Source organism: Oncorhynchus clarkii, chromosome 30 (genome assembly GCF_045791955.1).
Source record: "Oncorhynchus clarkii lewisi isolate Uvic-CL-2024 chromosome 30, UVic_Ocla_1.0, whole genome shotgun sequence".
NCBI lineage: Eukaryota > Metazoa > Chordata > Actinopteri > Salmoniformes > Salmonidae > Oncorhynchus > Oncorhynchus clarkii.
In genome coordinates, this window is record NC_092176.1 from 40,833,551 (window position 1) to 40,858,863 (window position 25,313).

General features: G+C 42.7%; 1 protein-coding gene across 1 annotated transcript in view; it reads right to left on the reverse strand.

Annotated features, from left to right (window-relative positions):
* Nucleotides 1-205: 205 nt before the first annotated feature.
* The window catches only part of LOC139389556 (insulin receptor-like), a 54,644-nt gene continuing 29,536 nt past the window's right edge, over nt 206-25,313 (reverse strand). The window contains exons 12-24 of the mRNA XM_071136373.1: nt 23,649-23,838; nt 17,946-17,951; nt 16,586-16,878; nt 16,023-16,150; nt 15,303-15,462; nt 15,006-15,108; nt 14,196-14,263; nt 13,742-13,965; nt 12,905-13,015; nt 12,428-12,590; nt 9,509-9,638; nt 686-820; nt 206-503 (exon numbers count right to left, since the gene is read on the reverse strand). Of these exons, the coding sequence (XP_070992474.1) occupies nt 206-503; nt 686-820; nt 9,509-9,638; nt 12,428-12,590; nt 12,905-13,015; nt 13,742-13,965; nt 14,196-14,263; nt 15,006-15,108; nt 15,303-15,462; nt 16,023-16,150; nt 16,586-16,878; nt 17,946-17,951; nt 23,649-23,838 (2,009 nt within the window). The remainder of the gene's footprint in view (nt 504-685; nt 821-9,508; nt 9,639-12,427; nt 12,591-12,904; nt 13,016-13,741; nt 13,966-14,195; nt 14,264-15,005; nt 15,109-15,302; nt 15,463-16,022; nt 16,151-16,585; nt 16,879-17,945; nt 17,952-23,648; nt 23,839-25,313) is intronic.

Here is a 25,313-nt window from a genome sequence, read left to right on the forward strand (position 1 = left end):
TTTATGTTTGAAGCCTGAAATGTGGCAAAAGGTCGCAAAGTTCAAGGGGGCCGAATACTTTCGCAAGGCACTGTATATAAAATGAACAAACAAAATAAAAATATATTCCTATCTATGCATCTGTGTGAGGAAAGGTTTGGCCTAAGGGATTCAATATCCATACAGTGTTCTGTTAGTTCTATCCGTCCGTTCGTCTTTCCCCCGTTCATGTGTGTGTACTGTTTTGTCTCAACCCCAGCAATGAGCTGTGGTCTCCCCTCTGAGAGTACGAGGAACTGTGGTCCCCTCTCTGGGAGTAGGAGGACGGGTCCAGGGGAATGCTTTCCATGTTGTCCATGTCTAGGTCAAAGTCCTCCTGCTCCTGAGGCTTGTTTTCCTGACTGTAGTAGAAGGAAACCTCCTGGAAGGACTGGTGAAGGTCCTCGTGGAGCATTTCGATGATCTCCTGGAAGCTTGGACGCAGCTTGGGGTTATACTGCCAGCACATCGACATCAGGTCGTGTCTGAATAGCAGGAGAGAGGAGCTGCTGTTACATCTTATAGTTGAGAGCGTCGTTTAAGCAGGATTTCATCAATATCACACACAAAAGTGTAATCCATGTTCCATACAGTTCCCTTCAATAATGATTAATCTTGTTATGACCAGTCACAGCTGGACATAGATATGTACAGTACGGAGACTTACAGCCGGTCAGCACAGTTGTCTGGTCGGTCCAGAAATCCTCCGTCCATGACGAACTTCTGGACCTGCTCGTTGGACAGGCCCTGGTATGGCTGCCCTGCTAGGGTACTGACCTCCCACAGCACCACACCAAATGACCTGGAAGAGAGAAAAAACATAGGAGAGAGAAAAAAATCAGTGGCAAGGAAAAACTCCATAGGTGGATAGGTAGGGAGAGAAATCTTGAGAAGATCCAGATTCTGTCCATCTGGACCAGGGATGGGCAACTCCAGTCCTCGAGGGCCTGATTGGTTTCACACTTTTGCCACAGTCCCAGCTAACACACCTGACTCCAATAATCAAATAATCATGATATTCAGTTCAGATTTAGCAATTAGTTTAATCAGCTGTGTTTACTAGCGACACGATGGTGCCTGATCCTGATCAGGAGGCCTGATCACCGACGACAATGAGACAGCCTATAGGGAGGAGGTCAGTGACCTGGCAGTGAGGTGCCAGGGCAACAACCTCTCACTTAACATCAGCAAGTAGTGTTAAGGAATTTATTGTTCTTTGAGGTCAGTTCGGTTTCATTTTGGTTATTACAAAAATAAATTTAAAAAATCACGGTTTTCCATTTAGGTTTTGATACATGTGGGTTGAATGCTGTAACACAGAATAAAACAATAAAAGTCCCACAGTTGTGACTATTACTGCTTATCAACTCATAAAGTATAGAGCTGCTGCCTATGCTGTCTGACAAAATCACTATTTTAGGAGTGCTGAATACCAACTTTCAATCTTATAGTGTGAATGGGGAATTCTGTAAGAGTTACATTTTTTAAACATTTTTATTTATTCCCTCTGAAAGCTTTTGTTGTCTTTCTGCACTGAGTCAGTTCCTCGCTGCTGTTTCCAACGTCTTATCATCGACTCATTAAGGCCAAGCTCCCATGCAGCAGCTATTTCCTTTTCCAACAGCCAGATTTATTGCCTTCAACTTGAAAGCTGCATCAGTAATCAGAATGATGGGAAGTTTGATTTACGATCACATTATGTGACGGTGCTCAGTTTTTTGGTGGCATGAATCTTGTGAAAGCGGGAAAAATCCATAAATTAGCCGCGTCATTGTATAAACCACGAGGTTCAAAGTGTGGGAATAAAGTAGCGGCTTATAGTCCGGAAATTACGGTATACAGTTGAAGTTGGAAGTTTACATACACCTTAGCCAAATACATTTAAACTCAGTTTTTCACAATTCTAGTAAAAGTTCCCTGTTTTATGTCAGTTAGGATCACCACTTTATTTTAAGAATGTGAAATGTCAGAATAATAGTAGAGAGATTGATTTATTTCAGCCTGTATTTCTTTCATCACATTCCCAGTGGGTCAGAAGTTTACATACACTCAATTAGTATTTGGTAGCATTGCCTTTAAATTGTTTAACTTGGGTCAATGTTTCGGGTAGCCTTCCACAAGCTTCCCACAATAAGTTGGGTGAATTTTGGCCCATTCCTCCTGACAGAACTGGTGTAACTGAGTCAGGTTTGTAGGCCTCCTTGCTCACACACGCCTTTTCAGTTCTGCCCACACATTTTCTATAGGATTGAGGTCAGGGCTTTGTAATGGCCACTCCAATACCTTGATTTTGTTGTCCTTGGTGATTATGGCCAAACAGTTCTATTTTTGTTTTATCAGACCAGAGGACATTTCTCCAAAAAGTACAAATCTTTGTCCCCATGTGCAGCTGCAAACCGTAGTCTGGCTTTCTTTATGGCGGTTTTTGGAGCAGTGGCTTCTTCCTTGCTGAGCGGCCTTTCAGGTTGTGTTGATATAGGACCAGATTTACTGTGGATATAGATACTTTTGTACCGGTTTCCTCCAGCATCTTCACATGCTCCTTTGCTGTTGTTCTGGGATTGATTTGCACTTTTTGCACCAAAGTACGTACATCTGTAGGAGACAGAACGCATCTCCTTCCTGAGCGGTATGATGGCTGCGTGGTCCCATGGTGTTTATACTTGCATATTATTGTTTGTACAGATGAACATGGTACCTTCAACCGTTTGGAAATTGCTTGTGGAGGCCTACAATTTTTTTCTGAGGTCTTGGCAGATTTATTTTATTTTCTCATGATGTCAAGCAAAGAGGCACTGAGTTTGAAGGTAGGCCTTGAAATACATCCACAGGTACACCTCCAATTGACTCAAATTATGTCCATTAGCCTATCAGAATCTCCTAAAGCCATGACATTTTCTGGAATTTTCCAAGCTATTTAAAGGCACAGTCAACTTAGTGTATGTAAACTTCTGACCTACTGGAATTGTAATGCAGTGAATTCTAAGTGAAATAATCTGTCAGTAAACAATTGTTGAAAAAATACTTGTGTCATGCACAAAGTAGATGTCCTAACCGACTTGCCAAAACTATAGTTTGTTAACAAGAAATTTGTGGAGTGGTTGAAAAACAAGTTTTAATGACGCCAACCTAAATGTATGTAAACTTCCGACTTCAACGGTACCCCTGTTCTGAAAGGCCCCAGAGTCTACAACACCTCTAAGCAAGGGGCGGCACCATGAAGACCAAGGAGACCAAGGAGCTCTCCAAACAGGCCAGGGACAAAGTTGTGGAGAAGTAAAGGGTTGTGTTGTAAAAAAATATCAGAAACTTTGAACATCCCATGGAGCATCATTAAATCCATTATTAAAAATTGGAAAGAATATGTCACAACAAACCTGCCAAGAGAGGGCCGCCCACTAAAACTCACAGACCAGGCAAGGAGGGCGTTAATCAGAGAGGCAACAAAGAGACCAAAGATAATCCTGAAGGAGCTGCAAAGCTCCACAGCGGATATTGGTATCTGTCTATAGGAGCACTTTAAGCCAATACACTCCACAGTGCTGGGCTTTTCGGAATAGTGGCCAGAAAAAAGTCATTCCTTAAAGAAAGAAATAAGCAAACACTTTTGGTGTTCGCCAAAAGGCATGTGGGAGCCTTGAGGGACTCCACAAACATATGGAAGAAGGTACCCTGGTCAGATGAGACTAAAATTGAGCTTTTTGGCCATCAAGGAAAATGCTATGTCTGCTGCAAACACAACACCCCAAGAACACCATCCCACAGTGAAGCATGGTGGTGGCAGCATCATGCTGTGGGGATGATTTTCATCGGCAGGGACTGGGAAACTGGTCAGAATTGAAGGAATGATGGATGGCGCTAAATACAGGGAAATTCTTGAGGGAAACCTGTTTCAGTCTTTCAGAGATTTGAGACTGGGACGGAGGTTCACCTTCCAGCAGGACAATGGCCATAAGCATACCGCTAAAGCAACACTCGATGGGTTTAAGGGGAAACATTTAAATGTCATGGAATGGTCTAGTCAAAGCCCAGACCTCAATCCAATTGAGAATCTGTGGTATGACTTAAAGATTGCTGTACACCAGCGGAACCCATCCAACTTGAAGGCGCTGGAGAAGTTTTTCCTTGAAGAATGGGCAAAAATCCCAGTGGCTAGATGTGCCAATCTTATAGAGACATACCCGAAGAGACTTGCAGCTGAAATTGCTTCAAAAGGTGGCTCTACAAACTATTGACTTTGGGTTGGGGGATAGTTATGCACGCTCAAGTCCTGTTTTATTTGTATTATTTCTTGTTTGTTTCACACACAAAAAATATTTTGCATCTTCAAAGTGGTAGTAGGCATGTTGTGTAAAATCAAATGACACCAAACCCCCCCGAATTATTTTTTTTTTAATTCCAGGTTGTAAGGCAACAAAATAGGAAAAATGCCAAGGGGGGTGAATAGTTTCGCAAGCCACTGTAGATCAGGGTTTCCCAAACTCGGGAAAAAATGAACAAAATGGAATTCAAATAATTGAACAGTTCAGTAAACTGATGGAAACTATAAACCATCCAGGGGAAGAAAAAAAATACTAATATTAATAGGAATCTGGTTGCAGTTCCTATGGCTTCCACTAGATGTCAACAGTCTTTAGAAATTGTTCGATGTTTTTTTTTTGAGAAATGAAGAAGTATGGCTGTTCTTTGTAAGTGTCACTCCAAGTGGAGTCTAATGTTTGGTGCGCGTGAACTTGAACGCGCTTCACGTTGTTTTTATCCGGTATTGGAATCAGTTTATCCCGTCTTAAATTTTATTGGTTATTTACGTTTTAGGATACCTGAGGTTGGATTAGGAACGTTGTTTGAAATGTTTGGACCAAGTTTACAGGTAATTTATTAGATACTTTGTAGTCATGTTGGGCGAGTTGGAACCTGTGTATTTCTGAATCAAACGCGCCAAATAAATGTAAATGACATTTTGGGGATATAAAGAAGGAATTTATCGAACAAAAGGACCATTTATGGTCGAAAATCGGACTATCTTCTGTAGTTTGAACTCTGCAATTTCACTGGATGTTGCCAAATCGATCCCGCAAAAAGGGATTGGCGCACGAAGGGATCACTAACAGGTTAAAATCGGAAAAATAACCGAAATTTCAGTTAATCGCTATCAGCAAGACAAAGGAGCTGATTGTGGACAACAGGAAACGGAGCAAGCACCCCCCCATCCACGTCGGCTGTCAAGTTCATTGGTGTCCACCTCAGGAATTAACATTGTCCACACACCAACACAGGTGTGAAGTAGGTGTGACAACGCCTCTTGCCCCTCAGGAGGCTGAAAAGAGTTGGCAATGGGCCCTTAGATCCTCAAAATGTTATAAAGCTGCACCATTGACAGCATCTTGACTTCCTGCATCACCACTTGCTATAGCAACTACTTGGCAAGGTGCTACATGCCATCCGAACTCTCTGCTATCCAGGACATTTCTACCAGGCCGTGTCAGGGGAAGGCCCTAAAAATTGTCAAAGACTCCAGCCACCCTAGTCATAGACTGTTCTCTCTGCTACTGCATGGCAAAAGCGATACCAATGCACCAAGTCTGTAACCAACAGGACCAGTGGAGTCTGGTGGGATGAGCTATAGGAGGATAGATGCATTGTAATGGCTGGAATGGAATTAATGGAACAAAGTCAAACATGTGATTTCCATATGCTTAATGTGTTTGATACCATTCAATTTATTCCATTCCAGGCATTACAATGAGCCTGTCCTCCTTTAGCTCCCTCCTCCAACCAGCCTCTACTTATCAGGACCCTGAACAGCTTTTACTCCCAAACCAAAAAAGCCAATTTATGCTTGATCCAAAAATGGAGGCATGCAGAGGCAAAATGGAGATCTGTACCGCATCGCTGTGCGCCTCCCAAATTTTTTAACGATGCAGAGGGCTCCGTATATGACCCAGTGACCTGATTGGTTAATGGTAGGTGAGGCGGGAGGTGCTGTATAAACACAAACTCACCTCCTTGACACTTTCCTTCACAACAACTATGCTCAACGGTTCTGCGCTGCTCCGTAAAGTGCGAGAAGTATGAATGCCCTGATGTCTGCAGAGGCCATATCACCGCAAATGCTGCACGGCCATTGCAGATGCCGGATTGACCATGCAGGGCCTTTACGACTGCTAAATAGTTAACCAAATAGCTACCCGGACTATCTGCATTGACTCTTTTTGCACTCTCTTTTGACTCATCACATACGCTGCTGCCACCGTTTATTATCTATCCTGTTGCAGAGTCACTTTACCCCTACCTATATGTACATATTTACAGTGCCTTGCGAAAGTATTCGGCCCCCTTGAACTTTGCGACCTTTTGCCACATTTCAGGCTTCAAACATAAAGATATAAAAAAGTATTTTTTTGTGAAGAATCAACAACAAGTGGGACACAATCATGAAGTGGAACGACATTTATTGGATATTTCAAACTTTTTTAACAAATCAAAAACTGAAAAATTGGGCGTGCAAAATTATTTAATTATTTATTTTAGGTTAAAGGAAATATTCATAGCCTGTTATACATTAAAAAGTATTAGTAAGTTTATAGTATGTGAGGATCGTAAAACATCTAAGGTTAAAAATATGCATTCAGTATTAGTTGATAGAGATGAATAACATTCATATAATTGTGTTAACGTTAAAATCTGTCAAAGGGTAAGAATTGAGAGTAATGTGTAAACGTTATATTGATTACTTTATTTTGTGGTGCCTAAAAGTGTTAATCTGTGATCTACGAAATGCTCTTAATCTATGAGCCGGAGATCGATTGCTCTGGTCTCCACCCATATTCCTGGGGAAATCGGGGTCTTTTCTCATATCACTAAACGTTGAATTGAGAATACAACACCGTATCATGCTCGTGATTATTTCTCCCCTGTTTTCAGGTACTTTATTGATGATAAAAATAATAATTTAAATGTTATAACTCGCTAACATGTCAAGAGTGTTTAAGGTGTGTCTTAGTAACGTCTTGAGGAAGTTAGAGTTAAGTTTGAAGAGAGTAATATTAGCCCTGCTCGGTTGAAGTGAAGAATAGCATCGTACTGAGAGTAGCTGCCATTTTGTGTCGATTGTGAATGAACATGTACGTTGTTAATAAGATATTTTGCTGTGTTAGTTGTATAATGGGTTTTCTGTTGTTTTGTAATGTGTTACTTTTGTGAAATCATTACACTAAAGTTGAATTGAGAATACAACACCGTATCACGCTCGTGATTATTTCTCCCCTGTTTTCAGGGGCGTAACACAGGCACCTTCAACTCACCACAGCTGAGTTCAAATCCAAAGTAAATGAAATCTAATTATTATCTAACCTGCTTGAAATCTAATTATTTCTAATAATATTGTCTGGCTCAATTGGGGGAAAGGGGGATACCTAGTCAGTTGTACAACTGAATGCCTTTAGCTGAAATGTCTCTTCCACATTTAACCCAACCCCTCTGAATCAGAGAGGTGCGGGGTGCTGCCTTAATTGACATCCACGTCGTTGGCGCCTGGGGAACTGCCTTGCTCGGGGGCAGAACGACAGATTTTTACCTTGACAGCTCGGGATTTGATCCAGCAACCTTTTGGTTACTGGCCCAACGGTCTAACCACTAGGCTACCTGCCACCCCATTGTAGGAATTCTTTGTGGAATTAGCTAAGATTTAGTTAATTTTTTGTTTTGTTCAACTGCACACTGAAGACATAAATATATGGATACCAAAATATGTTTTAATTTAAACAGTTTCCTGGAAGAAATGGTGCATTTGGTGCAAGGGTGCCAATATTTTGGCCACGACTGTATATAGCCAAGTTATCGTTACTCATTGTGTATTTGACTCATTGTGTATCACAGACAGTGTCAGCAACCCCACACCATCACAACTCCTCCTCCTCCATGCTTCGCGGTGGCACCACACATGCGAAGATAATCCGTTCACCTACTCTGCGTCTCACAAAGACACAGTGGTTGGAACCAAAAATCTTAAATTTGGACTCATCAAACCAAAAGACAGATTTCTACCGGTCTAATGTCCATTGCTTGTGTTTCTCGGCCCAAGCAAGTCTCTACTTCTTATTGGTGTCCTTTAGTAGTGGTTTCTTTGCAGCAATTTGACCATGAAGGCCTGGTTCACGCAGTCTCCTCTGAACAGTTGATGTTGAGATGTGTCTGTGACTTGAACTCTGTGAAGCATTTATTTGGGCTGCAATTTCTGAGGCTGGTAACTCAAACTTATCCTCTGCTGCAGAGGTAACTCTGGGTCCCCCCTTTCTGTGGCGGTCTGCATGGGAGCCAGTTTTATCATAGCGCTTGATGAAATTTTCAAAGTTCTTGAAATTTTCCGGATTGACTAATGATGGACTGTCGTTTATCTTTTCTTATTTGAGCTGTTCTTGCCATAATATGGACTTGGTCTTTAATCAAATATGACTATCTTCTGTATACCACCCCTTCTAGAAGGTGCCAATAATATTGTCTGGGTCACTACACAACTGATTGGCTCAAATGCATTAAGAAGGAAATAAATTCCACAAATTAACTTTTAACAAGGCACACCTGTTAATTGAAATGCATTCCAGGTGACTACCTCATGAAGCTGGTTGAGAGAATGCTAACAGTGTGCAAAACTGTCATCAAGGCAAAGGGCAAAGCTACTTTGAAGAATCTCATATATTAAATATATTTATATTTGTTTAACACTTTTTTGGTTACTACATATGTGTTATTTCATAGTTATGATGCATTCACTATTATTCTACAATGTAGAAAATAATAAAAAAATAAATAAAAACCCTTGAATGAGTAGGCGTGTTCAAACTTTTGACTGGTACTGTATATAGATTTCCCTCTCTGCATTGTTCTGTCACGCCCTGATCTTTTTCATCTGTCTCCACCCCCACCAGGTGTCTCCCATTTGTCCCCATTATCTCTTAGTTATTTATTCCAGTGTTTTCTGTTTGTCTGTTACCAGTTTGTCTTGTCCCATCAAGTCTTACCAGCGTGTTTTCCCATTTCCAGTCTTGCTAGTTTCTGTTTTCTAGTCTCCCCGGTTCTGACCATTCTGCCTGCCCTGAGCCTGCCTGATATTCTGTACCTGTTTATTGCTGCCTTGGATTTCGGACCATTCTGCCTGCCCTGAGCCTGCCTGCCGTTCTGTACCTCTGACTCTGACCTCTTCCTGCCCTCGACCTGACCTGACCTGACCTGGCCTGTGCCCTTGTATAATAAATATTATGAGAACTGTACTATCCGCCTCCTGTGTCTGGATCTGGTCATATCCTGAGTCGTGATATGTTTGGAAAAACACACCGGTTGTTTACAAAAGCATGTGACAAATAACATTTGAATGGTGAAAAACAGTGACACCACTTCGGCCCGTGAGGACTGCAGTTGCCCATCCCTGCTTTCGACAGTTGGCAAGCATTCACACAGAGAAAGACAGACAAACACAATCAAGTGTCCTCACCAGCAGTCTGAGTTTGCAGTGAACACTCCATCCTTCAGAGACTCAGGAGCCATCCAGCGGATAGGAAGCAGACCCTTCCCTCCCTTCCTGTAGTAGTCTGTCTCATAGATGTCTCTGGTCATACCAAAGTCTGAAGGAGTGGGGGACAATTAGAACACAACCCACAGATATTATGTTATGACTCAAAAATATTCAAATTATATTCTTTGACTTGGTTTTTAACTATATTACCATATTAAACGCTTAATAAGGGTGTATTTAACTGATTAATGTATAGTCCGTAGAAACAGTACAACTGAATTTGTTCAACTCCCCTCCTTTAAAAGTGGTGAGTTGCCATACCTCCTTCTTGACAGTCAAGTACTGTCGGCCATTTGTGTGTGTATATAATGGAGCTGGGCGATATGGACAAAAAGTCATAACGCGAAAAACGTAACTATTTTGCTCGATAACGATAAATACAACAATACATTTTGTTTTTAATGGACAGTTACTTACAGTTACTTTACATTAGCGGCAGGGCTCTATACATCTTTTTCCCAGTGCCAAGTAAGACAACAGCCTATGATTAAAAAAGCTATTTCATCTAACATATCCACGGAATGCATGATTTATATTTTTAGGTGCAACCGGTCAAAAAAAAAAAAGGATCCAGAATGATGCTTCAGAGAGGAATTTGCAGACATCTTTGTGGCCTAGGCTATATTATTCACCGCCTGAGGAAGTGGGAACTCAAAACACTTAGCTAGACTTACTCTAAATAGGATTTTTTTGCTGGATAGCCATGTAGGCTAATTGATTAATCTATTAGTAAATGTAATGTTGTACAAAACCTTTCCAGCACTAGGCCTAGGCTACTTGATGTAGGTCTATTTACCGCAAGTGGAGCGCTCCACTCGGCTCCACAACAAAACCAATACTAAATAAAGTGGTGCTATGAACTCAAAATATATCAATTATATACTCACAAAAAGCTGCGACTCTCCTCTCTGTAACTAGGAGGGTAGTTGCTTTAAAAACTGTATTTTTCCGCAATTGTATTTTGAGCAATGATCAAATTCTCAGAGTGCATTTCTCGTGCACAGTCGGGAGAGGGAGTGGCTCGCTCACACAGCAGCCAAAGGGAAACAGGCAGATACTTTCATAACAGGAACAAACAATAATGCATAGGCTATTACTGTTGACCAATCTACAGGAACGTTGTGTAGCAAAATCACAAAAAATGACCGTCATAAGCAAAATAAGGTCATGTTGATCATTTTTGGTCATCCCAGCTCGTGTATATACAGTGCCTTGCGAAAGTATTCGGCCCCCTTGAACTTTGCGACCTTTTGCCACATTTCAGGCTTCAAACATAAAGATATAAAACTGTATTTTATATCAATCAACAACACAATTGAAGTGGAACGACATTTATTGGATATTTCAAACTTTTTTAACAAATCAAAAACTGAAAAATTGGGCGTGTAAAATTATTCAGCCCCTTTACTTTCAGTGCAGCAAACTCTCTCCAGAAGTTCAGTGAGGATCTCTGAATGATCCAATGTTGACCTAAATGACTAATGATGATAAATACAATCCACCTGTGTGTAATCAAGTCTCCGTATAAATGCACCTGCACTGTGATAGTCTCAGAGGTCCGTTAAAAGCGCAGAGAGCATCATGAAGAACAAGGAACACACCAGGCAGGTCCGAGATACTGTTGTGAAGAAGTTTAAAGCCGGATTTGGATACAAAAAGATTTCCCAAGCTTTAAACATCCCAAGGAGCACTGTGCAAGCACTGTGCAAGCGATACTATTGAAATGGAAGGAGTATCAGACCACTGCAAATCTACCAAGACCTGGCCGTCCCTCTAAACTTTCAGCTCATACAAGGAGAAGACTGATCAGAGATGTAGCCAAGAGGCCCATGATCACTCTGGATGAACTGCAGAGATCTACAGCTGAGGTGGGAGACTCTGTCCATAGGACAACAATCAGTCGTATATTGCACAAATCTGGCCTTTATGGAAGAGTGGCAAGAAGAAAGCCATTTCTTAAAGATATCCATAAAAAGTGTTGTTTAAAGTTTGCCACAAGCCACCTGGGAGACACACCAAACATGTTGAAGAAGCGGCTCTGGTCAGATGAAACCAAAATTGAACTTTTTGTCAACAATGCAAAACGTTATGTTTAGCGTAAAAGCAACACAGCTGAACACACCATCCCCACTGTCAAACATGGTGGTGGCAGCATCATGGTTTGGGCCTGCTTTTCTTCAGCAGGGACAGGGAAGATGGTTAAAATTGATGGGAAGATGGATGGAGCCAAATACAGGACCATTCTGGAAGAAAACCTGATGGAGTCTGCAAAAGACCTGAGACTGGGACGGAGATGTGTCTTCCAACAAGACAATGATCCAAAACATAAAGCAAAATCTACAATGGAATGGTTCAAAAAATAAACATATCCAGGTGTTAGAATGGCCAAGTCAAAGTCCAGACCTGAATCCAATCGAGAATCTGTGGAAAGAACTGAAAACTGCTGTTCACAAATGCTCTCCATCCAACCTCACTGAGCTCGAGCTGTTTTGCAAGGAGGAATGGGAAAAAATTTCAGTCTCTCGATGTGCAAAACTGATAAGAGACATACCCCAAGCGACTTACAGCTGTAATCGCAGCAAAAGGTGGCGCTACAAAGTATTAACTTAAGGGGGCTGAATAATTTTGCACGCCCAATTTTTCAGTTTTTGATTTGTTAAGAAAAGTTTGAAATATCCAATAAATGTCATTCCACTTCATGGTTGTGTCCCACTTGTTGTTGATTCTTCACAAAAAAATACAGTTTTATATCTTTATGTTTGAAGCCTGAAATGTGGCAAAAGGTCGCAAAGTTCAAGGGGGCCGAATACTTTCGCAAGGCACTGTATGTGTATCTACCTCCTATCTTGACAGTGAAGTCCTGTGCCACCATGCAGTTCCTAGTAGCCAGGTCTCTGTGGACAAACTTCTTGGCTTTGAGGTAGGCCATGCCGTCTGCTATCTCTGCTGCCATCTGAATCATCTCCTTCAGAGTGGGGGGCGGGCGCCCTGTAGGGTTATTCTGTAAAAAAATAAACAATAAACATTTATTAATTCGAGAGCTATTTTACAAAACATGAGGGCCACAATAATTCTAGGTTGCATCCCAAACGGCACCCAATTCCGTATAGCATGCACCACTTTTGACCAGGGCCTATAGAGCTCAGGTCAAAAGGAGTGCACTATATAGGGAATCGGGTGCAATTTAGTCTCGCTCTGGCCAGCAGAGTTGGTCAGCCAGCCAGCTAGAGACAGTGCAAGACTAGTCTGGTTTCCAACAAGACACAAGGGGCAAGGGCACAAGACACAAGGGGGCAGTAGAATGTGTGTATGTACCTCTGAGTCAGGGTGGAGGCAGCGCAGGTAGCTCTTCAAATCACCATGTGTCATCAGCTCCATGACAACAAGAGTGGGCTGGCCCTTAGAGACCACACCCATCAGACGCACCTGAGGGAATATTTTGTTTACCTTACTTGCTTTGATTCTTGAACTGTGGCAGCTACCAACCTACTTTTTGAAGACAATTCTACTATTCATGATCATGGTATGTGGTGGTCTCACCTTCCTCACCAATAGTTTGTGTCGGCAGGCAAGCGTCAGTCTGTTATGTCTGGAGTATTTATCCTGTCTTATCTGGTGTCCTGTGTGAATTTAAGTATGCTCCCTCTAATTATCTCTCTCTCCTCTCTCCTCCCAGAGGACCTGAACCCTGGGACCATGCGTCAGGACTACCTGCTGTCTCTAACTCTGAATGATCGGCTATGAAAAGCCAACTGACATTTACTCCTGAGGTGCTGACCTGTTGCACCCTCTACAACTACTGTGATTATTATTATTTGACCCTGCTGGTCATTTATGAACATTTTAACATCTTGGCCATGTTCTGTTATAATCTCCACCCGGCACAGCCAGAAGAGGACTAGCCACCCTCCTAGCCTGGTTCCTCACTAGGTTTCTGCCTTTCTAGGGAGTTTTTCCTAGCCACCATGCTTCTACACCTGCATTGCTTAATGTTTGGGATTTTAGGCTGAGTTTCTGTATAGTACTTTGTGACATCGGCTGGTGTAAAAAGGGCTTTAAAAATACATTTTATTGATCCTTATTACAAGCTGCTAAATGACAAAAAATGTAAACGTAAGGTGGCATCCCCTATAACCTCTGTAGGTCTCTTACCACGTGGTGGCAGGTGAAGCCCTTCATGACGGAGGCCTCGTTGAGGAACTCTATTCTCTCTCTCAGACTGGCCAACTCGTTGACCATCTTCACCGCCACGCTTGTCTCCGGCTCGCCCTTCACGATGTCCTTGGCGATGCCCTCGTAGACCATGCCGAACGAGCCCTGACCCAGTTCACGCAGGATGTTGATCTTATCTCTGCCCACCTCCCAGTCGTCGTGCGCTGCAGATCACATCACACACACACAGTCAATGGCTACTAGACAGTAACAATCAAGTCTTGTACATTCCACATCTCTGATTCACACCATGTTGTGACAGCTAGTATGTGTCAGTTGTCTATTTACATGGTATACTAGTTTGAACATCAAAATCCAGTCAGCTGTGCTTTTAAACAGGTGTATTCACAAAGGTCAGCTGAGAACAAAGAATAATATTATAATGTGTCCTTACTGTCAGCAGCACTAAGGTACTCTGGGTTGGAGGATGTGTAGAGGGATCCAGAGGGGCCCTGGGTTTGCCTTGAGGGAACACAAGGAGGTAGGGGTTAATAATATATCATGATTATACACTTGAGTGCTCAAAACATGACAGACTGACCAGATTGAAAGCTATATGATCCATTATTGATGCCACTTGTTAAATCCACGTCCATCAGTGTAGATGAAGGGGAGGAGACAGGTTAAGGATTTTTAAACCTCGAGACAATTGAGACATGGATTGTGTAGCATTCAGAGGATGAATGGACAAGAAAAAAAGATTGAAGTGTCTTTGAACGGGGTATGGTAGTAGGTGCCAGGGACTCTGGGACTCTGATGGCACAGCTGGCGCTGCAGTACAGCGCCCTTAACCACTGCGCCACCCGGGAGAGAGAATCCTGAGTTTTAAGTCTTTATGTTTAGAATTGACTGATCTACACAGAGTTGAATGCAGTGATTTTCAAAATTGCAGGTTATGTATATCAAAACACTTTTTGGGTGAATTTAATCACAGTTAGACCTCATAGTGGCCTGATGGATTGTCATTCAAGACAGGTTCATAAGGCAATATTAACCCACATAGGCTCTAGGTTGAATTTAGGGGAGCAGGCGATGTATTCCTAATGGGAGAGAAGTCATTGTAATCGGTGTAATCCAACTAGACAGGAGAGAAGCTTTGTAACACTTACGTACCTTTTCTTGAACAACAGACACCAGGCCGATTCTTTCATAGACAGTTGGGTTGGCTGTAATAAGATAGACGTGTAGTAAGCATAATACTCACTTCTTCTTGAACATGAGGAATCCTCCCGCTGTCATCAGTATCAGCAAAACGATAAAAACGACTGAACCAATGATAATCTTCAACATGTTGGATGGATCCACCCCTAAAAAGACATGGAGAAAGTCAGTTATGGTCACATACAATTATTTTCTTAATTTTACTGTGCCTCGGTGTGCTCTAATGTTTAGGAGATTTAGGCCAGGTTTCTGGTACTGCTAATGTAAAAGCTGCATATACAACTTATATTTGATTGATTCACTGATTGGTCTGTGTGTGGTGTGTGTGTATGTCTCTTACGCAGGTCTTCTACATAGAAGTGCGTGGGGTCAGTCCAGGAGCCTTTTCCTGCCAGCGAGGTGGCTCGGATCCTCACGGTATAATTCCCAGGATGCACCACACTCAGCTTGCAGCCCTCCGACTGCTGGTACATCTTCCTGGACACACAGTGGTGCAGCTCCTAGAACAAACACACACTTTACTTTAATTTATCTGCATTGTAAGAGGAGAGGAATTGGAGGGGACAGGAGAAGGGCTTAATAAGCCACTTAAGATATATATTTTTTGTTGATTGATTGAGAAGAGGAATTGATCAAATGCGTAATAATAGACTTAAGATTGGGAGCAAATAGAATAGAATGTCTGTGTGAATCAGATGTGTTTTGAAATCATTGCATATAAGCCAATAATAAAACTAATGACCTGATTTGAGGAAAACATGTTTGTGCAATATTATTTGAGAACCACCGGAGTGATTATGTTGTTTTCAACATCAGCGATGACTATGGCATTTGCAGTGTTTCCGTGGTAACTAAAACACAGCGCTGATGCAACATCGGGCTATTATTACTTTTCCGTTAACGGTCCTATTCACTAAATGAGAGCACAGAGAGACTGTATTATATTAAGTGAGACTATAGGGCACATCCAGTGTTCAGCATGCGCCTGCTTGTGTGTGTGTTTATGCTTGCGTACCTGTGTGCGTTTGCATACCTGTGTGTCTTGTATGAGAGCTCTCACCTCTGTGTCTCCCTCTCTCTTATAGTTGACTTCATACAGGATGATCATGCCGTTGGGGGCATTAGGCTCAAGCCACTTAATATTAACTGTGTCATAGCTGATGGGCCCCACTATGTCATCTGCTTTGTCTGTAGACAGGATACACAAGGTTTTAAAATGGTCTCATTACTATCCTACTACTACAAACATCCTTGGTCTAGAAATACTGTGCAAAGGTAGACAAGAAATCATCATGTTAAACTGGTTTATTACTTCTTACAGTGGTTTCTTAAAGGGATACTTTGGGATTTTGGTAATGAGGGCCTGTTTCTACTTCCCCAGAGTCGAATTCACTTTTTATGCAAGCAGATACCACGGACTTCCAGTCATTGCGTTAACGCTAGTTAGCATTGGCTTGCGAAACTACGTCCAACTTTCTTCATACTGGACACAGAGACATCAAAATGGAATCCATGAGTTCATCTAACTCTGGGAAAGTAGATAAAAGGCCTCATTACCAAAGTATCGCTTTAAGTAGTGGGTGTGCGTGTATGTGTAGTGTACTAGTATGTAGATAGCCTCACCCTTAGGCATGGTGCGAGCTGAGACGAAGGCTGCCGTACTGCAGCGTGAGGGGTCTGTGGGGTGGTTGCAGGCCAGCACATCAATCTGGTACGAGGTAAAGTGTCGGAGGCCGGAGATGACTGTAGACTCCTTGGAAAACACTGTCAGCTGGATTTTAGTGCTCTCCACACCATTTGCATCGTCACTGTCTGGGCCGCGGGTGGCGAAACCTTCGGACAGGGTGGTGGGCGTCGCCGCGAATGATGGCAGCATCTGATTGGCTACGCCCATGGCGGAGCGGCGCTGTCTTGGTCTTGGAGGGAATGAGGGATAATCAATGAATTAATCAAATCAATCATTTATTTTATTATAACAACTATTTGCTATATATTTTGGTTTTGTTTCCAAGATGGCATAGCAGTTCAGACGTATTTTGTCCTCGTCTTGTCCCGTATATATATATATATATACACACACACACACAACTTTTTTTCACATACATTTTTTAAATTTTCCATCAACTCTTCTTCAAAACACTCTCCTGCAACCCGCCTCACCAATTTATATTTATAAAAAAGTATTATTTACCTCAAATCTGTAATCCTCCAAGAAGCTAGCCAGAAACTCCAAGAAGCTAGACAGAAACTAGCCAGAAGCTAGCCAGAAACTAGCCAGGAGCTAGCCCAGAAGCTAATCCAGAAGCTAATTGGAAGCTAGTTCAGAAGCTAATCCAGAAGCTAATCGGAAGCTAGTTCAGAAGCTAGTTAGCTTCTTTACTGGCAAATCGTTAGTATTCAGCTAACCACGGTTTGTGGTCATCAGCTATCCTTTAGCTCGAAAATCTATCGCCAGTTTTGTACGGCGCAGCGCGGCTCGGAACGGAACATACCGGACCAATTTCTCTCTCCATGTCCCTGGATTTCAACCGCTCTCTGGACATTCATACCTGGATCTCACAGCTAGCTAGCTGCTATCCGTGTGACTATCGGCTTTAGTCGATTCCGGAGCAAACATAAATTATTCCGGAGCTAGCCAGCTCCGTCAATCACTCCTGAGTTCCATCAATCACTCCTGGGCTGCAGTAACCTATTCGGACCCGTTTTACTGCCTACGCGGAGCCCCACCGGGCCTTCACAACTGGACTGCCAATGTTATCTATCCGAAGGAGTTATCCGGCTATATATAACTATATCTATTGTTCTTATTTTTGTTGTTGTTGTGTGATTTGGATTAATCCCCTCTACCACACGGAACCCCACTAATCTACTGACGGAACGCAAGAGGTGGCTAATAACAGACCTCCATCCTATGCTAGCTTGCTACCGATGGCCTGGCTAGCTGTCTAAATCGCCGTGACCCCCAACCAACCTCTCCACTCACTGGACCCTTTTGATCACTTGACTAAGCATGCCTCTCCTTAATGTCAATATGCCTTGTCCATTGCTGTTCTGGTTAGTGTTTATTGGCTAATTTCACTGTAGAGCCTCTAGTCCTGCTCACTAAACCTTATCCAACCTATTAGTTCCACCACCCACACATGCAATGACATCTCCTGGTTTCAATTATGTTTCTAGAGACAATATCTCTCTCTTCATCACTCAATACCTAGGTTTACCTCCACTGTATTCACATCCTACCATACCTTTGTCTGTACATTATACCCTGATGCTATTTTATCGCCCCCAGAAACTTCCTTTTACTCTCTGTTCCAGACGTTCTAGACGACCAATTCTAATTGCTTTTAGCCGCACCCTTATTCTACTCCTCCTATGTTCCTCTGGCGATGTAGAGGTGAATCCAGGCCCTGCAGTGCCTTGCTCCACTCCTATTCCCCAGGCGCTCTCTTTTGACGACTTCTGTAACCGTAATAGCCTTGGTTTCATGCATGTTAACATTAGAAGCCTCCTCCCTAAGCTTGTTCTATTCACTGCTTTAGCACACTCTGCCAACCCGGATGTTCTAGCTGTGTCTGAATCCTGGCTTAGGAAGACCACCAAAAATTCTGAAATTTTAATTCCAAACTACAACATTTTCAGACGAGATAGAACTGCCAAAGGGGGCGGTGTTGCAGTCTACTGCAAAGATAGCCTGCAGAGTTCTGTCCTACTATCCAGGTCTGTACCCAAACAATTTGAACTTCTACTTTTAAAAATCTTTTAAAAATCCACCTCTAAAAACAAGTCTCTCACTGTTGCCGCCTGCTATAGACCACCCTCTGCCCCCAGCTGTGCTCTGGACACCATATGTGAACTGATTGCCCCCCATCTATCTTCAGAGCTCGTGCTGCTAGGCGACCTAAACTGGAACATGCTTAACACCCCAGCCATCCTACAATCTAAATTTGATGCCCTCAATCTCACACAAATTATCGATGAACCTACCAGGTACCTCCCCAAAGCCTTAAACACGGGCACCCTCATAGATATCATCCTAACCAACTTGCCCTCTAAATACACCTCTGCTGTCTTCAACCAAGATCTCAGCGATCACTGCCTCATTGCCTGCATCCGTAATGGGTCAGCGGTCAAACGACCTCCACTCATCACTGTAAAACGCTCCCTGAAACACTTCAGCGAGCAGGCCTTTCTAATCGACCTGGCCGGGGTATCCTGGAAGGATATTGATCTCATCCCGTCAGTAGAGGATGCCTGGATATTTTTTTTAAATGCCTTCCTAACCATCTTAAATAAACATGCCCCATTCAAGAAATGTAGAACCAGGAACAGGTTTAGCCCTTGGTTCTCCCCAGACTTGACTACCCTTAACCAACACAAAAACATCCTATGGCGTTCTGCATTAGCATCGAACAGCCCCCGTGATATGCAGCTGTTCAGGGAAGCTAGAAACCAATATACACAGGCAGTTAGAAAAGCCAAGGCTAGCTTCTTCAAGCAGAAATTTGCTTCCTGCAACACTAACTCAAAAAAGTTCTGGGACACTGTAAAGTCCATGGAGAATAAGAACACCTCCTCCCAGCTGCCCACTGCACTGAAGATAGGAAACACTGTCACCACTGATAAATCCACTATAATTGAGAATTTCAATAAGCATTTTTCTACGGCTGGCCATGCTTTCCACCTGGCTACTCCTACCCCGGTCAACAGCACTGCACCCCCAACAGCAACTCGCCCAAGCCTTCCCCATTTCTCCTTCTCCCAAATCCGTTCAGCTGATGTTCTGAAAGAGCTGCAAAATCTGGACCCCTACAAATCAGCCGGGCTAGACAATCTGGACCCTTTCTTTCTAAAATGATCTGCCGAAATTGTTGCCACCCTATTACTAGCCTGTTCAACCTCTCTTTCGTGTCGTCTGAGATTCCCAAAGATTGGAAAGCAGCTGCGGTCATCCCCCTCTTCAAAGGGGGGGACACTCTTGACCCAAACTGCTACAGACCTATATCTATCCTACCATGCCTTTCTAAGGTCTTCGAAAGCCAAATCAACAAACAGATTACTGACCATTTCGAATCTCACCATACCTTCTCTGCTATGCAATCTGGTTTCAGAGCTGGTCATGGGTGCACCTCAGCCACGCTCAAGGACCTAAACGATATCTTAACCGCCATCGATAAGAAACATTACTGTGCAGCCAGCCGTATTCATCGATCTGGCCAAGGCTTTCGACTCTGTCAATCACCACATCCTCATCAGCAGACTCGACAGCCTTGGTTTCTCAAATGATTGCCTCGCCTGGTTCACCAACTACTTCTCTGATAGAGTTCAGTGTGTCAAATCGGAGAGTCTGCTGTCCGGACCTCTGGCAGTCTCTATGGGGGTGCCACAGGGTTAAATTCTTGGACCGACTCTCTTCTCTGTATATCTCAATGAGGTCGCTCTTGCTGCTGGTGAGTCTCTGATCCACCTCTACGCAGACGACACCATTCTGTATACTTCTGGCCCTTCTTTGGACACTGTGTTAACAACCCTCCAGGCAAGCTTCAATGCCATACAACTCTCCTTCCGTGGCCTCCAATTGCTCTTAAATACAAGTAAAACTAAATGCATGCTCTTCAACCGATCGCTACCTGCACCTACCCGCCTGTCCAACATCACTACTCTGGATGGCTCTGACTTAGAATACGTGGACAACTACAAATACTTAGGTGTCTGGTTAGACTGTAAACTCTCCTTCCAAACCCATATCAAACATCTCCAATCCAAAGTTAAATCTAGAATTGGCTTCCTATTTCGCAACAAAGCATCCTTCACTCATGCTGCCAAACATACCCTTGTAAAACTGACCATCCTACCAATCCTCGACTTTGGCAATGTCATTTACAAAATAGCCTCCAATACCCTACTCAACAAATTGGATTCAGTCTATCACAGTGCAATCCGTTTTGTCACCAAAGCCCCATATACTACCCACCATTGCGACCTGTACGCTCTCGTTGGCTGGCCCTCGCTTCATACTCGTCGCCAAACCCACTGGTTCCATGTAATCTACAAGACCCTGCTAGGTAAAGTCCCCCCTTATCTCAGCTCGCTGGTCACCATAGCATCTCCCACCTGTAGCACGCGCTCCAGCAGGTATATCTCTCTGGTCACCCCCAAAACCAATTCTTCCTTTGCCCGCCTCTCCTTCCAGTTCTCTGCTGCCTATGACTGGAACGAACTACAAAAATCTCTGAAACTGGAAACACTTATCTCCCTCACTAGCTTTAAGCACCAACTGTCAGAGCAACTCACAGATTACTGCACCTGTACATAGCCCACCTATAACTACCTCTTTCCCAACTGTATTTAATTTATTTATTTATTTTTTGCTCCTTTGCACCCCATTATTTTTATTTCTACGTTGCACATTCTTCCATTGCAAAACTACCATTCCAGTGTTTTACTTGCTATATTGTATTTACTTTGCCACCATGGCCTTTCCTTTGACTTGTTTATACTGTATTATTGACTGTATGCTTGTTTTACTCCATGTGTAACTCTGTGTCGTTGTATGTGTCGAACTGCTTTGCTTTATCTTGGCCAGGTCGCAATTGTAAATGAGAACTTGTTCTCAACTTGCCTACCTGGTTAAATAAAGGTGAAATAAATATATATCACACCATTATGTTGAGTTTATTGCTACTGGGTAGGTTGCTGAGTCGTATTCATAAGGCACTAAACAAAATGAGGATTCAATTAGCCTTGAAGAAAAAATAACTGTTGCGTCCCAACAGTCTCTCCTTCCTCACTCGTTCACTACTCCCCATACATTTCAAAGCATGCCCGCCGGAAAAAGTTTAATTTCTTTTCAAATCCATGAACACCGGGAGAAAGGATTATTGGGACCAAGCCAGTTATCCGAGTTGGATGATGTGTGTTGTTGGGGAAACAGTATGCAGGTAAAGATCGCTCAGCTTGTCTGACAACAGGAAGGGAAGGGATGACAAATGATGAATGACGACAGCTTACCTAAAACACATTGTGAATGTGTGTGTGTTAGAGGATTATGACGTGTCGACTATTTCTCTCTCTACCATTTGTATTTCATATACCTTTGACTATTGGATGTTCTAATAGGCACTTTAGTATTGCCAGTAAAACAGTATAGCTTCCGTCCCCCTAACTAGCTAGCCATTTCACTTTGGTTACACCAGCCTAATCTCGGAAGTTGATAGGCTTGAAGTCACAAACAGCGCTGTGCTTCAATCATTGCTAATGCAGTAAGGTTTGAATGAATGCTTACGAGCATGCTGCTGTCTATCACCGGTCAGTCAGACTGCTCTATCAAATATCAAATCATAGACTTAATTATAATATAATAAACACAGTAATATGAGCCTTAGGTCATTAATATGGTCAAATTCGGAAACTATCATTTCGAAAACAAAACATTTATTCTTTCAGTGAAATACGGAACCGTTCCGTATTTTATCGAGCAGGTGGCAACCCTAAGTCTAAATATTGCTGTTACATTGCACAACCTTCAATGTTATGTAATAATTCTGTAAAATTCTGGCAAATTAGTTCACAGTTCGCAACGAGCTAGGTGGCCCAAACTGTTGCATATACCCTGACTCTGCGTGCACTGAATGCAAGAGAAGTGACACAATTTCACCTGGTTAATATTGCCTGCTAACATGAATTTCTTTCAACTAAATATGCAGGTTTAAAAATATATACTAATGTGTATTGATTTTAAGAAAGGCATTGATGTTTATGGTTAGGTACATTCGCTCTTGTATATCATCACCCGTTAGCGAAGTTGAAGTAGGCTGTGATTCGATGATAAATTAACAGGCACTGCATTGGTTATAATCAACGCAGAACAAGCTAGTTAACCTAGTAATATCATCAACCATGAGTAATTAACTGGTGATTATGTGAAGATATCTTATAAAAAACATTCTAAGTTTAACGCTACCTAGCAACTTACATTGGCTCCTTGCTGCACTCGCGTAACAGGTGGTCAGCCTGCCACAGTTTACTCGTGGATTGCAATGTAATTGGCCATAATCGGCGTCCAAAAAAGCAGATTACCGATTGTAATGAAAACTTGAAATCGACCCTAATTTATCGGCCATGATCGGTTGACCTCTAGTGTGTGTACATGATGTGTTATGTTATGTATGCGGGTTCTTTTGTACCCTGATTACACAATTAACAAATTATAATTTATACAATAAAGACTTTGACTGATTGATTTATCAATCAATCGATATCAATCAAATGGATTATATAAAGTCCTTTTTTACATCAGCAGTTGTCACAAAGGGCTTATACAGAAGCCCAGCCTAAAACCCCTAAGAGCAAGCAATGCAGAAGCACAGTGGCTGGGAAAAACTCCCTAGAAAGGCAGGAACCTAGGAAGAAACCTAGAGAGGAACCAGGCACCGAGGGTGGCCAGTCCTCTTCTGGCTGTGCCGGGTGGAGATTATAAGAGTATATGGCTATTAAAGCCAGATCGTTCTTCAAGATGTTCAAACGTTCATAGATGACCAGTCAAATAATAATCACAGTGGTTACAGAGAGTGCAACAGGTCAGTTGGCTTTTCATAGCTGAGCATTCAGGTCAAGACAGCAGTGCGGTAGAGAGAGAAATAGAGACATATGTCCTTGATTGATTGACTGAGGTAGATGTCATACGTACTTGAAGACCACGTTGTGAATGTAGTTCTCGAAGGTCTTGCGGTACTCTGAGTCCTCTGCCTCCTTCAGCTGTTTGTCTGTTTTGGGACAGGCACAGCAGTGGCCACCCTGCCCCTCATCCTCAGTCTGGTTCCACTTGGCCTCCTCATCACTGTCCACTTGGGTGGGCCCCCGTGACGGCAGCTTCATACCTGAAGGGAGGGAAAGACAGAGTCAGAGGCAAAGACGGACAGAGACACAGAGAGGCAGAGAGAGAAATAGACATGTAACCGGCCGCGACCGGGAGGTCCGTGGCGCGATGCATAAGGAGGAAGGGTTTGGCCGGTCGGGAAATCCTTGTCTCATCGCGCACCAGCGACTCCTGTGGCGGTTCACTGCACTAACCAGGAGGTATTGGAGGCGATGGTGCACGGTGTTTCCTCCGACACATTGGTGCGGCTGGCTTCCGCGTTGGATGGGCGCTATGACAAGAAGCAGTGCAGCTTGGTTGGGTTGTGTTTTGGAGGACGCCTCTCCCGAGTCTGTATGGGAGTTGCAGCGATGAGACAAGACTGTAACTATTACACAATTGTGGAGGGAAAAAAATGGGTATTTTTTTTATTTTTATATAAAATAAAAAAACAGAACTACAGGTATGACTGAAGAATGAAGCAGGTGTTAAACATGAGCTTTAATACACAGAAAGCAGCTGTTGATGACTTCAGTGTCAACGCTTTAATCAAATCAGTAGGCCATTTCACTATCTTTAATAATACTATATATGTATCATGACATTAGCTTTTATAAACTTCAATCCGTTTTCTTTTATCATATTTTGGACCAGAATGAGGCGCTCTCCACTACCAATTGTTCCTGTGTTCAACATAATCATTGAATGTTTTCATAATTTATCTGCAGATAATCGGCAAAAAGCAGTAGTAGCCTATCATTACGCAAATTAGGGAGCCAAATGAACGTCCCTCAAACCCATGCGTTCTAGTTCCGTGCCCCCAACAAATCCGATCAAACAGAACAACTCATCACTAGGCTACACTGACAAGTCACTTTAGCAGTCACTGACAAGTCTTCACGGGTTTAGAATCTGAGGAAAATACAAAAATACAAAAAAAAATATATATAAAATCTCTTGTGGATTTTCACTCACAGGAGAAACATCATGGTCTCCCTCCCCCATGAAAATACATTTGACTGCAGCCAACCACGGTGTACAAAAATAACATAGGTATCGAGAGGCGGGACAGACAGCAGACTGACAAACCAGCGGTTTCTCTGTCTTCGCTCTCTTTGTGACTGACAGACACCTGTCCTACCAATAGATCACTAGATTATGCATATCGTTCGGGAGAAGCCTATACAGACTCTTCTGACCTGCGATTTGAAAGTTTTAAATGAAAAGAAACCTAGTTTATTTATGATGTGGAAAAAGTAGCCGGCTTACAATTTGATCTGTTATCGGCTATTTAGACGTTTATGGAAAACACTGCCTTTCTGGCAGTAGTCCAATAGAATAGAATATTCCATCGAAGAAGACACTCACACTCACCTTTCTGACAGTAGTCCAATAGAATAGAATATTCCATCGAAGAAGACACTCACACTCACCTTTCTGACAGTAGTCCAATAGAATAGAATATTCCATCGAAGAAGACACTCACACTCACCTTTC